The sequence below is a fragment of the Physella acuta genome, unplaced genomic scaffold (assembly GCF_028476545.2).
Source record: "Physella acuta isolate Inbredline_101_S28 unplaced genomic scaffold, ASM2847654v3 ptg000224l, whole genome shotgun sequence".
NCBI lineage: Eukaryota > Metazoa > Mollusca > Gastropoda > Physidae > Physella > Physella acuta.
Window position 1 is genome coordinate 415745 of NW_026731743.1, and position 13908 is coordinate 429652.

Consider the following 13908-nt stretch of genomic DNA (forward strand, 5'->3'; position numbering starts at 1 on the left):
TTGAAAATAGTTTTACTGGAGCTAAATTAGCTCCAATACGGTTCAGTGTTAAAAATATAAAGCCTAGGCATGAGAAATAAAAAAAATTGTTTTACTCATTTTATTTAAGATTTTAATAAAATCAGCGATAGCACAATACAATGGAAAATGATGCAACAATAGTCAAGCATTATCATAGACACATTAGCGACCAATGATTTTATTAAAGTAAGCAAAATATTATTGTTATATTTTATTTTTTTTAATGCATGTAAATGCTTATGGTTATAAAGTTGTTTAACGTATTTTCTAAAATGAAGGCATGCGTGTTGTGAACGCACGGACACGCCTTGACGGGTGATCCTGTGTGTCGGGCATTATATAAGACTAAAAACCACAAACGGGTTACAAAACATCTACGCTGTCTGCACAAACACATGCTAGTCTAAATGCTAACAAACACGAATACACAAACTGCGATACAGTAGCTATTAAAAAGTACATGAAACTAATTTACATAACCTTGTAGAAGAACTGGACTGCACTGAGGCGACCATATACGTTCTCACACACCTTCTATCTACGTACGCAAACAAAAACAAACCGAAATATGATCATTTGCCTGACACAACTCAAGAAACGAGTTAATTAGTAGACAAGAAATAGTCAATCGGTGTAATGTAATCGCTGTCTGTATATCTCAAGTGTACCGGTTCTTGGATGATCTCTATGTAGTTACTATCATGGCTGGAGAGAGTGATGGGTTCCTCGTTCCTTTGTTCCAAAGTCTGGGCGGTTGGTTCCAGCGAAAACGTGTGGGCCATTGGTTCCAGTGAGAAGTGTTGAAGATGTAGCATCAGGTAATTGTGGCTGTCATTGGAGTTTACTGGCACCATTGAATAGTTGTCAGTTCGGCGAGCTAGTTCTAATATTTTTCCTCGTCTTCTGCGTACCACTGTTGGATTAGACAAAAAGTTAAAACTTCTATTCAATAAAAAGATATGCAAAGTAAAATATATTTAAAATATCAAACAACCCAGGCATATAAAACATTTTTTCGTAACGTTATAATTTACACATTTTTTTTTTACCTTCAGTAATTATCCCTGTGATACATAGAGCAATCAGACTTGCAGTTATAGATACTGTTATTGTCTGGACGAAAAGTTCTGAAAATAAGTTTCATACAAAGTTTAAATCATCTAATAAATAGATATACAAACTACATAAAACTTACGGTAGATATAACGCAAAGTATAGATATATTAAAATCTAGATTTATTGTAGCCGATATTGCATTGTTTAGTGTTGCTAAATTAAAGTTGGACAATATGTATTTGAGTTGTTCGTAAAATACGAAAAGTGCAAGACCAATTGTTCCTCTTTCTCAGTAACTCTTAACGTTAAATAACCTGACACATAAATGTGTACTTTAATTAGCTTTATGTATAAATTACTAAAACACGAAATTTAAAGAGGACCTATAAAGTCCTTAAGACCGGTAAACTTTGAACACATACTAGCAGTACATTGATTACCTGTGCAGATCACGCAATAAGCGGGCTCCAAGTGCTAAATAACCGATGCGGATATCTAGGCGAAAACTGCACACTACCACCAGTGCCGCACACTACCGCCAGTGCCGCACACTACCGCCAGTGCCGCACACTACCGCCAGTGCCGCACACTACCGCCAGTGCCGCACACTACCGCCAGTGCCGCACACTACCGCCAGTGCCGCACACTACCGCCAGTGCCGCACACTACCGCCAGTGCCGCACACTACCGCTAGTGCCGCACACTACCGCCAGTGCCGCAAACTTTGAACACATACTAGCAGTACATTGATTACCTGTGCAGATCACGCAATAAGCGGGCTCCAAGTGCTAAATAACCGATGCGGATATCTAGGCGAAAACTGCACACTACCACCAGTGCCGCACACTACCGCCAGTGCCGCACACTACCGCCAGTGCCGCACACTACCACCAGTGCCGCACACTACCGCCAGTGCCGCACACTACCGCTAGTGCCGCACACTACCGCCAGTGCCGCACACTACCGCCAGTGCCGCACACTACCGCCAGTGCCGCACACTACCGCCAGTGCCGCACACTACCGCCAGTGCCGCACACTACCGCCAGTGCCGCACACTACCGCCAGTGCCGCACACTACCGCCAGAGCCGCACATTACGGACTGTGTCGCCCCTCCGATATTTCATTTTTTTAATGGTGAAATCCTTGGAGTATTTTCAACAACTGAAAATTTAGTTTCATGCCGTTATAGATGAAACCCACAAACTTTCATTTGTATAAGGAGATTACTGTATTTAAATATTAAATGACTCGTACTATTATTATCCGGATATGTCACTCCTTGTTGAGTTAATGTTGTAACTTCAAATATTATTTTCTGAGTTGGACAAATATGAACTTCATAAACGGCTTTTATTCTACTTTTATTTGTTTCTATTTCCAAGATGATCCAGTGTTTCTGTCTGCCTTCCTTGAAAGGTCGCCATGTTTGATTGGAGTTATGCAGTTTTTTTCCATCCAAGTAGATAGGAAAAATTGGAAGAACATCTCCAATATAAACGACACAAAACTCTAACTGGATCTTGTCGTTCTCGTGTGCTTGTATCTCTACAGTTGAGTTTTGATAGGAGCACGGCTGTACGCCTGGAAAACAAAATAGTATGCATAATCTAGGTGTCTTTACCAGCGTTAAGCATATCACAGTCTTAAACCTAACATTATGCTGACCATAACACAACTTATAGAAAGGTGAAAGTGAATTGAAACTGATGAAATTAAAACATTATATGTAGCAAATATTCATTTAAAACTAAAACAAATACATTAACGTAGTCATATTTAAATGTGAATAATGAATTGACTTTGTTAAATATCCAAAATGTAGACTTACAATTTTTGACGATTATTTCCAAATTTTTAAAAAAGATAGCTTGGTTCAAATATTTTCCACTGCAGTGGTAGGTTCCCATGTCATAACAGCTGATGTTGTCCAAATGGTGAGTCAGCTCCCGTACATTGTGTGACGTGTGATTTATCGACCTCTTGTGACTGAGTGACAGAGTTGTTACGTCCTTTAAATCTTCATCAGTCAACAGGCATGATATTGTGACGTCTCTACCAGTCGACAGTAGAAGCTGCGAACCGTTTCCTGCAGGCGGTATGACGTCATTGATTTTTATCAGCACGCGCTCTTCAATATCTGGCGTGAAACATAGTGAGTTGTTACAATATTATAATACCCACAGTTTGGAAATTACCCAATATCATAAAGAACAAGTTTTACAATATATCAAATAAAATGTTAGCTTGTGTGTATGTATACTGGCATTGCAGGTTTTCGATTCACACATCAATTTCTATAGTTTAACAAAACAAGGTTAAGCTGATAAATACATTAGAATTGAATTACACATGTAATTCTATCTTTCACCAAACTTCAACAGGTTGCCACCAACTGTTACGTCCCTTACATGTCCCTTGATTGTGTGTATGTGTGTGTGTTGTGTGCTAAAATGAAAGGTACCTATTTTTGTGTATAGTTGAAGTCCTTGGTTGTGTGTGTTTACATGGAGCGAGAAGTGTTTACGTGAGGTGTGTCAGGTGACGTGTGAAAAAGCGTGTGCTAGTGTGTGAAGCATTTAGTTGTAGTGTGGCTGTGGACGTTAACTGTTGATAAGTATCGTGTATCGTTATTTTTGTAGTAAAGCTGTTTATAACTTACAAGCCGATCCGCGGTATACCATACGACGCTATTTAATTGTTTTATTTTCTACTTTCAGTAATTCATAATTTACGAATTCGACACTACCAATGCTGTGACTAAAATACTTAATTTAAAACTCATGTTCTTAATGTCCAAGATATTTACGTTTTTTTTTACCTAATTATGTTTTAATTATTAGTTCATAACGTTCAAGATATTTACCTTTGCACATCATTAAAGTAAATTTATAAATTAGACTCATGTTTTTGACGTTAAAGATTGTCACATTGTACGATCCAATGTCTAGACTTGTCACGTTCGTTAGCTCTATCTTCAACACTTGTTCATCATGGTCTCGTTTCTGAAACTTGATTAAAATTTTCTCAGAGCGTGTGGCACCTCCACTCATGTGGATCGTGTGGTTGTTGATGGTCACGTGACGGGCTAACGGTTGAGCTGAGTGAACACACAATTCAACCACAGCTGTGTAATACAACTCAACATAGTGTCGTCGTCTCGGTGGTCTCCCAGCACAGAACGCAGGCGGGTCTACAGCAGGCAGATAGGTCGTAAGCAGAAGTGAAAACAATTAGTAGCATAATATTCATGTGTAGCTCTATGAATGCATTTAGCTTATGTAGTATTGTACCCATTGATTTAAATGTAGTAACGATTCCTCGTCGTTTATATACAACAAAATTATAACCAACACAAAAAAAAGAACTTACATTTCTAATCTTATCGTGTTTTTTGTATATGATTTACACGGACAAAGTAAAGTAACTAACGTTTTTATACATTTTATCCTTTGATATATCTTCGTAATCTATGCTTAAAGAGACTGAAATCAGATACAATTTAAGCCTATGTTTCTACTGACCTAAGTTTTCTGTAAAAAAGATCGAGATGTTCTTGTCGTCTGCCAATAAAGTCAAATTACTGTCGAGGTAATCGCTTGTGAAATTACTTATTTCCACGGTGACGTTGTATTCAAAATCTAAGTATTTTGGTTGAATGTGGATCTTCACGTCAGAAAACTGCATGGAATGGTAGAGATTCGAACCCGAGACGATACAGACACTGAACCTCAGTGGGTTTCCTATAACAGCTTTTACTTTACCGGTAAAACTTTGATCACAGAATCTGATGGGACCTACAGAACCTATTTTGTATTAGCAATAAATACTCTAAGTAAACATAGTTTATATCTAAGTCATTTACAGCCTCACTAAATGCAGTGCCTTGTCATATTACGTTTAAATTGATGTCGTTAAAAACATAATTGGAAATATACATAATCAATCTATATGTGTATATATATATATATATATGTATATATATATATATATATATATATATATATATATATATATATATATATATATATATATATATATATATATATATATATAAATACATATATATATATATATAAAATTATAGATTTTATAAAAATGAGAGTCGGTACTTACACCATGTTAAGTTGAGGTCAATTGTTGCTACAAGCTCCTCCTCGAAGCCATAAGCTGCTCGACATTTGTACGTTCTCATGTGTCTCTCACACAACAGATCGACTTCTACGTGTTGCAATATGAGAATGTTCCTACCCTCTGAATTTAACTTGAAATAAGGTAGGTATTGTTTATTTCTTCCATACATAATTTTAAGATCTTTTGGGTAGCCTGTAGCATTGCAAGTTAAAACAAGTTCGCTGTTTTCGTTGCAGACTTGATAATTCAAATGTATGTTCTGTTCTGAGAAATTTTCACAAACGTTCTTACATTTTAGAACATAGATTACACTGTATAATAGTAATAAATACGGTGAACACAAGCGATAGCACGTTGCCTAAGACACTTAAGTACTTGTTTGTGAGGTAACACATTATCTTCCCCCCCCCCTCCCCCAAACTTCCGTCAATTTGGGTTAATGGTTAGGGTCAGCGTTCTTCAGCGTGAAAGGGAATGACTCTGAGGGATAATGTCGGGGAGGCGGAGGTAGCGAGGTTTGTGAGAGGTCATTAACGAGTGGGGGGGGGGGGTAATGACCTTGACACAGGTTGTGCATGGCAGATAACTAAAGAACCGAAGTAATATCTTAGAACTTATGAGATGAGTAGGAGAAAAGGTATCGGATCATATGTTAAAAACCACTGTGATCTGCAACAAATTCTGGCAGAGATTGCCAAAATTTGGATGATTAGCCAAGCAAGCACATATACCAACACAAAGTCAAAATAGTAAGACAACTGCAATTTTACTTCCATCGATAATCTGCTGAGGCTAAAAGACACACACACACATATATGCATATATATATATGCATATATATATATATATATATATATATATATATATATATATATATATATATATATATATATATATATATATATATATATATATATATATATATACATATATATATATATATATATATATTTATTTATTTATTTATTTATTTTATATATACATATGCTACTGAATGATGAATGTTTATTAATTTTGTGTTCATCGCTGTTTCTGCATGCGTGGATTAGGATGTACGTGTTTAGAAAAAAAGTGTGTTGGTGTGTGTGTTTGTAATTGTGTTCGTGTGGCTGTGTTTATTAGAATCTTTGTATCGAGGCCAGCGGATAGATGCATGTAAAATGAGTGTGTGTAATATTTTCTGAGTATTATTGTGTGTTTCTGTGTGTCTGATTATGTTTGTTATGTTGTCTTCGGAAAATGTCTTTCAAACATTATGTTAACATGATGTTAAAGATAAAATACACTGAGACACTTCAATATTCATTGGTACGTCATTAATTTATGAGTAAACGGTATGACTCAACAGAACCTTGGACTGTAACATGAAGAGACTCTTCAATGAGTTCTAATTATATACGAGAAGAGCTTGAAAAGTTATGTTGCAACTATCCCTCAGCTCTAACGTTATTTAAGTCAATCGGGTACCAATTAAAGCTAACTGAGGAATCATCAAGCATCGATTAACCAAAAAAAAAGAAAAGGAGTTGAAGCGCACAATAATATTTTTAGTTCGGTTACCTGTTCTGAAGTATGATTTGAATCAGCCAAGAGAAAAAAAGATTACGATTAGAACTTGAACTCGTCAATGAATTAGAGTTTTAAAAACAGGCGTTCATATAATTATATCTAGTAAACATCAAATGTGTTTGATCATGCACGCATTCTATATGAAGTCGTCAACTATGTATTAGCCATATCTCTCATTAAAGCTCAATGTTTATTCCAGACTTTTAACCCTGAGGGGCGGGGAGGGGGACACTTGACATTTGGGGGGGGGGATGTCTACATTTTCCGGGGGGGGGGGGGGATGGACACTAGTAAAAGTAAATGTACAATATATAAATACCATCTCGTTTGGGGGGGGGGGGCAGCAAGACTTCCTGGAAGAGACTCTGTTAAAGATGAAATGTATAAATATATAAAGGGTAAATTAAAAAAAAAAAACTTAATTAGTAAATTTTTCGGAAGAATTTATTTTTTCCTGGTGTCGTTTTCTTTTTAATAATAAAATAATACAGAAGAATAAAATTGTAAATTTTATGGTGTGCGATACAGTAGGCCAATAGTATAAACTATGCATATTCTTAACTGATAAATGGAGGATAAGTCTATGAATTAAATACTTACCGTGGTACTTTTTTTTTACTAAATGGACGTTTGAACGAATGTTTGCTCACAAATGACATATCTATAGCACCGCTATCCGCTCATGATAGTTGTGTTTTCATTTTTACATTAAATGACTTTGATAAACTGTGCCATATCGTGTAGTACAAATATAACATACATACTAACATGGTCCAACTATGATCATATGTGTCAAGACTTTACTCATCAGACAGACAGACAGACAGACTAACCTAGTTTAACTTTGATCCTGCGTGCTAAGACTTCCTTCTCTGTAACGGTCAGTACCAAGCTTAGGAACTGTAACTGTGAGACTTTTTTGATGTAAAGATGGACGTTATGGTACAACCCTCCAATGTGGGTCCAGTCGAAAATGTACTGGGGGTCATCTTTCCCTGGGGTCAGGGTTGTGTTTCCAATCCTTAGCTGGGGGTAGGGAGGGTGAGCCCTTTGTGTCACAACACAAAATGACACGTCTGCTGGTCTGGAAAAATCGGCGGTTAATGTCTGCTGATGGTCGTTTTGTCGACACAGCTGGGGAGGACCTGGAGTTAGAGATTTTATAAAATTATTAGCCTACCCGTAGCGTGTTGCTGCGATCTGGTAGACTACTGCTCACGAAATCAACGCATTTTGGGATGGTTTTGTCAACTAGCTACTAATCGGTATTATTTATAGGATTAATGTGGACTTTCTCGAGAACGGAATTATTTAGTGTTAACACTATGGTCACTATATTTCTTTAAACATATTTTATCGGATACGGGTTAGTCTACTCTACTGCTTGTATGCCACGGGGCATAATGTACACTCTAAGGAGTTACCAATTACACTACTACACTAACGTGTCGTTTTTTGTAGGATTCTCTTTAAAACAGATGTAGACACAATAGTGCTCCAATGGGAACCCGTGATGTTTCAGTACACCGACTGAAGCATCAGGTACACAACTACCAATCAATCAAGGGGTAACATTGACTATATTTGCAGGACGCCCAGTCAACAAAGTTTTTTTTTAGCTATCTGGTAAAAAATGTACAATTCACACACAAAAAACCAAAGAACAAATTTATATATAAATTTATATATAAATATACATATATATACATATATATATATATATATATATATATATATATATATATATATATATATATATATATATGTGTATATATATATATAATAGATATAATTTAATCAATTATTACCATTTAATTTTCCTTAACATAAATATAATTTTAATAAAAATAATGTATAAATTTAAACCAAACTCGCGTAGAAATATGTATTATTTTTAAAATTATTACAAGGTTAGTCAAAATAATATATATTTAGCCAGTTATGAGAGTAATGGAGTTTTACCTGAATAAAGAAACTGTCATACTCACAATGCCAGATCAATAGGTTCCTGTGAATATCATGTGACATTTGTCCTTTATGCCCTATTGTGCATGTGTATGTGCCCATATCACCACACGTGACGTTGTGTATGGTGTAAGTGGCAGTATGTGACTTTGTTACATTCAAGATGGCACCTGTGTAATTGTTTGCGTGTGTGACACTGAAGGTGTCACCAAGTCCAACTGAGATGGTGATCGTGTCACCATCTATATAGCGTGTATTTGTACAGGTGAAGGTAGCCGTGTCACCCTCTAGCATCAGATAGCTGTCACGTACACTATCAGCATAATCAATATTGTTTACTGTAAACATCGTTTCTTTTAACCTGTCTTCTAAATAAAATATGAAACTGTACTTTTTAAATTTCGTTTTACCACCCACAAAAAGCATAGTATGTTACAGTGAAGTAATTAAAGTAAATATGAGAAGATTTTAATAATATATTATATGAAATATATCATTAGAATAAGAAATGAAAATAAATGCACGAAAAACATACTATCTAGACATGTAAATGACAGGTTAAACTACTTACATATACACATTCGCGCCATTTTAGTATGCATCTATAATAATAGTTTCGCTGTCTGTCTATCTATCTATCTATCTATCTGTCTGACAAGAACGCTCTAGAGAAAACACAAGGAAAATAAAAACATGCATAGTAATTCGAAAAACGAAGTATGACGTCGACACATTTAGCGCACAGAGTAGAAAATAATCTCAAGCCGGATAGTGCACACATTGATATGACGTCATTGATTATCGAGTAAACATTCAATACAAAGGCAATTTGGTCTAATCTAAGTGGTTTAATGTGTCTAATCTAAAAAGTGGTTTTCTTGCAATTTCTTTAATGCAATTCTTCGCGTAGTGGCTATGCGCGACACCAGTGTTTCTTTCAGACTTTTTCCTCCACGGAGAGGGTACTTGAAATTTTCGGAGGCGGGGGTAGAATTTTCGGGGAGGGGGCGGACACTAGGAAAAAGTATATAATTATATTTCGTTGAATGGGACGGTAGACATGTTTTTTAGGGGGGTGGGGGGGGGGTGGGGGGTGTGTGGGGGGGTGGGGTGGTTTTAATTTAGACTTTTTCCTCCCCGGAGAGGGGTGGGGGTACTTGAAATTTTCGGTGGCGGGGGTAGAATTTTCGGGGAGGGGGCGGGGGAGGGGGCGGACACTGGAAAAATTATATAATTATATTTCGTTGAATGGGACGGTAGACATGTTTTTTTTTTTGGGGGGGGGGGGGTGGGGGGTGGTGTGTGTGGGGGGGGTGGTGTGTGTGGGGGGTGGGGTGGGGGTGGGGTGGTTTTAGTTTAGACTTTTTCCTCCCCGGAGAGGGGTGGGGGGTACTTGAAATTTTCGGGGGCGGGGGTAGAATTTTCGGGGAGGGGGCGGACACTGGAAAAAGTATATAATTATATTTCGTTGAATGGGACGGTATACATGTTTTTTGGGGTGTGGGGGGTGGGGTGTGTGGGGGGTGGGGGGTGTGGGGGTGGTGTGTGTGTGGGTGGGGGGTGGTGTGTGTGGGGTGGGTGGGGGGTGTGGGGGTGTGTGTGGGGGGGTGGTTTTAGTTTAGAGAAAAGAGACAGCACTATCAGCCTAGCGCCCGGTGTATCCTTCCTCAACGGGCCATTTTTCTCGTTATTAGATATTATCCATGTGTGAACTCTACTGCAGCACTAAACTTTACTGCTTGTTTTTTTTGTATCATTTGCTACATTTTTTTTTTCTTTATTTATTGGAATGGATTGTTAAATAAATTACTTCCCAGGCAACTATTAACCAACATAGTTTCTTCCCATGAAAAAAAAAATTAAAAATTCAGTACATACTTTTTCCGACGATGGCGACCAATTTACACACCCAAATCATCACGATGTACACAGATGTTAGATTTGATGTGTATCGTCGACGTGTTCTAACATCACCACCACACATAGTCATCTTCAGTGTAGAATGTTAGCTGTGTGAGGCAACAATGATAAAAAACAAACCTCTAGTCATCTTAATACTGGTTTCATTTACGCAAATTGCGAAATCAAGTTTAATAGTATTGTACCTCAATGAGCTCATTAATTGTATACTCCTTTTGATTTGGTTTTCCGGAAAAATATTGTAAGCGACCTTTGACAAAGTTTTTCGATTTCCGCTGTTAAAAGATGTGTCACAAAAACTACTAATGAAATCAGACGAAGGTTTAAGTGTTAAACCTTCGTCTGATTTCATTATTATAAGCTTTTATTTGCTTCACAAATACCGTTCCTTTTAATGTTTGTGGGTTGTGGATAATATTTTATCTTTATTTAGGCCCTGTTATATGCCGAGATTGTGTTAAAGATTTGTGCGTCTTCATTGACAAATAAAGAATACATATTGCTTAATCTTTCTTATACATAAGTTTTATTATTGAATTTAATATTTACTTAACTTAATTCAATAGTAAACAGTGATAAAAGGATTATGTACTAGCGATCATTCTAACGGCTAAGCAAAGAACTGATTTGTTTACGGCTGAGTGATTATTTGCCTTAGTGTCGACAGTGGACCCATTTTTTCATGACGGATTTATTTCCAAGCGGTTAAAAATTATTTTTACTAAATTTATATTCTCTTACAGAAACTGAATTGTAAGCCTGATGTAGTTTCTACTTTGGACTATGTAACTAATTTGATACAACAGCCACTATTGAAAAAAATAGTTCATAAAGATTAAATATATCGGCATGCATGGAGAACTAGTCTTAATTATACAATTCAGGAAAACTATCGATTTCGTTATTCAGGTAACATCTTTCCCCATTCGTGCCCAAGACACATTAGGCAGACGCTGGTTGTACTTAGAGATATTCAACTAATTTGAACCCGAATTCGAACTCGAGACTTTCGGGTTAGATGCCTAGCTCTCTATCGCTAGGCCACGCCATCGCATATTCAGTTGTAGAGTAGAGTAACATAGCTCAACCGTCCCTTATCATCGTATAACTCTTATGATTCTGAATATTCTGAAGCATTGGTGTCGTGGTTCTACTTCTCTACAGTAACACACTACACACTACATATCAAAGGACTTCCTGAATGTGTATAGCCTTAGTTGTCCGGGTTACGACCTTTTCTTCAACTCTTATTCAAGATCAGCTAATGAAGAAGCATATTTCTCATTTCACTTATGTTTTCTATACACACAAGGGAAAAAATCAACGTATATTTTATTTTCTTCCATGCTCAATGCGACTGCTGTGGGTACTCAGGGCTAAAATGTGGGTACTCAGGGCTAAATCTGTGGGTACTCAGTGTTGAAGCTGTGGAAACTCAGGCCTGAAGCTGTGGGTACTCAGTGTCATTGCTCGAGTTCGAATCCGGGTTCAAGTTAGTAGAATGTCCCTGAGTCAATCCAGCTCTGTTGGGTACATAACTCAAGTCAGTAAAAGCATAAGCGGCTGGGCAAAAAGCACTGACTACGCTATCGCTTCATATGACTCTGTCTCTCTGAAGTAGATGAAATCTACATGGGCAAAAACGGGAAACGATCATGATGATTTATTAACAAAGATTATGTTTTTAGTCTCAATTATTTGTATAGATAGCATGTACATTTTTATTTCGTTTTCATCTTCACGCTCTAAGAATGTTTTGGAAAATAACATAATAAAAATATGTTACTTCTGGGGGCGAAGAAGCAAGGATAAACTGAATGGAAAGCTCCTGTGTGTGACTTATGACGTTGTGGTAATTCTGACTAACTACCTATAACTAATTAAAACGACTAAAAAAATGTTAAAATTTACTTAATCGAACTGTGTACCAGAACTGTTCTTGGAGGGAGGATGACGAAGGGAAGGGAATATATACAGCAGTTGAAATTAGCATTTTCAACAATCTTTATTGTTAAGTTTTATTGACACAAGACTTGCTTTAATATAATTCATGACAATACCTACCACTGTAATTAACTATTCACTAGTGCATCACTAATTATTTTTACGCAGACCAATTTAAAAGATACGCCTAATATAAGCCCACACACATATGAGTAATTTTTTTTTAATAAAGATTGTCTGCATTTTGTTTTTTTTATGCTTTGAATATAGTTTTAATTTAACTTTCAATTATGTTTCTTGTATTTAAAAAAATCATTTTTCGAGTGTTTTTTTTTAAGTTGTTTCTCTTATTTAATAAAAAAAAATTACAGTCCCAATATTTTTGTAGTAACGGTTCTTCTTATTCATCATTGTTTAAACATGAATTACACATTTGTTTATTCTTTTTAAACCCCGTAGATCTAATATTATTAAGATATTTTGTTTCTTCTTTATGAAACTAAAAAAAAAACATGTTGGGGGAGTAAATACGGATGAGACTAGTGCCGAATACACTATCCATTTGTATAAAATAATTACAGAAGAAGGTGAAATTGACTTCATCAGCGCATGGATCGATATTACCATACGTGTAACTTAAATGTTAAATATACATTAATTGTGCCAGCTTAATACATTTTAATTGTCCGTTTTTTCTTTAAAAAAATATTTTGTAAAAATTGATAAAACAAAATTAATTTAATGAATCATTTCTATAATATTAATTCCATATTTTTAAAGTATATTTAAAAGGTAGGCCCTACATCACATTAAAGCAGTAAAGAAGATAATAATTATAGCATCAAATATAAAGCACAATAAAAATGACTAGTTAGCAGTGGAAAGGATATTTTTTTTAATACAACAAAAAGGAAGTACAAAACATTAATAATAATATATATTCATGATTAAAATGTGTTAACACTACAAATATTTCAGTTATATAATATTATCGTTACATTAATAGATGGGGTTGTCACACGAGTCCTGTAATTATATAATCAAATATAAAGAACAATAAAAATAACTAGTTAAGAGAGGAAAGTTTATTTTTTTTCAATACACATCAAAGGAAGTACAAAAGAATTAAAGTAAAAGTAAGACACTCAACATAATTATACTAATGTAAAATGTGAAACAATACGACAAATATTTTAGTTAAATAATATTATCGTTATATTAATAGATGGAGTTGTCACACAAACCAATGGTCAAACCAAAACAATCATACAGGGCTTCGTGCCAGGGGTGAAGTGAAGGAC

General features: G+C 35.8%; 1 protein-coding gene across 1 annotated transcript; it reads right to left on the minus strand.

Moving 5' to 3' along the window:
* Nucleotides 1–252: 252 nt before the first annotated feature.
* Nucleotides 253–3087, minus strand: LOC131937884 (uncharacterized). Its single transcript, XM_059295582.1, has 4 exons — nt 2907–3087; nt 2333–2659; nt 1071–1148; nt 253–934 (listed from the first exon to the last, which is right to left on the minus strand). Exons 1-4 carry the CDS (start codon nt 2983–2985, stop codon nt 624–626), a joined length of 795 nt encoding a protein of 264 aa, XP_059151565.1. The 5' UTR covers nt 2986–3087; the 3' UTR covers nt 253–623.
* Between the last annotated feature and the right edge of the window lie 10821 nt (nt 3088–13908).

Bases quoted from the DNA above. Each gene is read 5' to 3' on its own strand.
- LOC131937884 (XM_059295582.1), bottom strand. From the start codon at position 2,985: ATGGGAACCTACCACTGCAGTGGAAAATATTTGAACCAAGCTATCTTT. The intron at 2,660-2,906 runs GTAAGTCTACAT...TTTGTTTTCCAG, and splicing joins GGAAATAATCGTCAAAAATT to GCGTACAGCCGTGCTCCTAT. The intron at 1,149-2,332 runs GTACGAGTCATT...ACTTATTTTCAG, and splicing joins GACATATCCGGATAATAATA to AACTTTTCGTCCAGACAATA.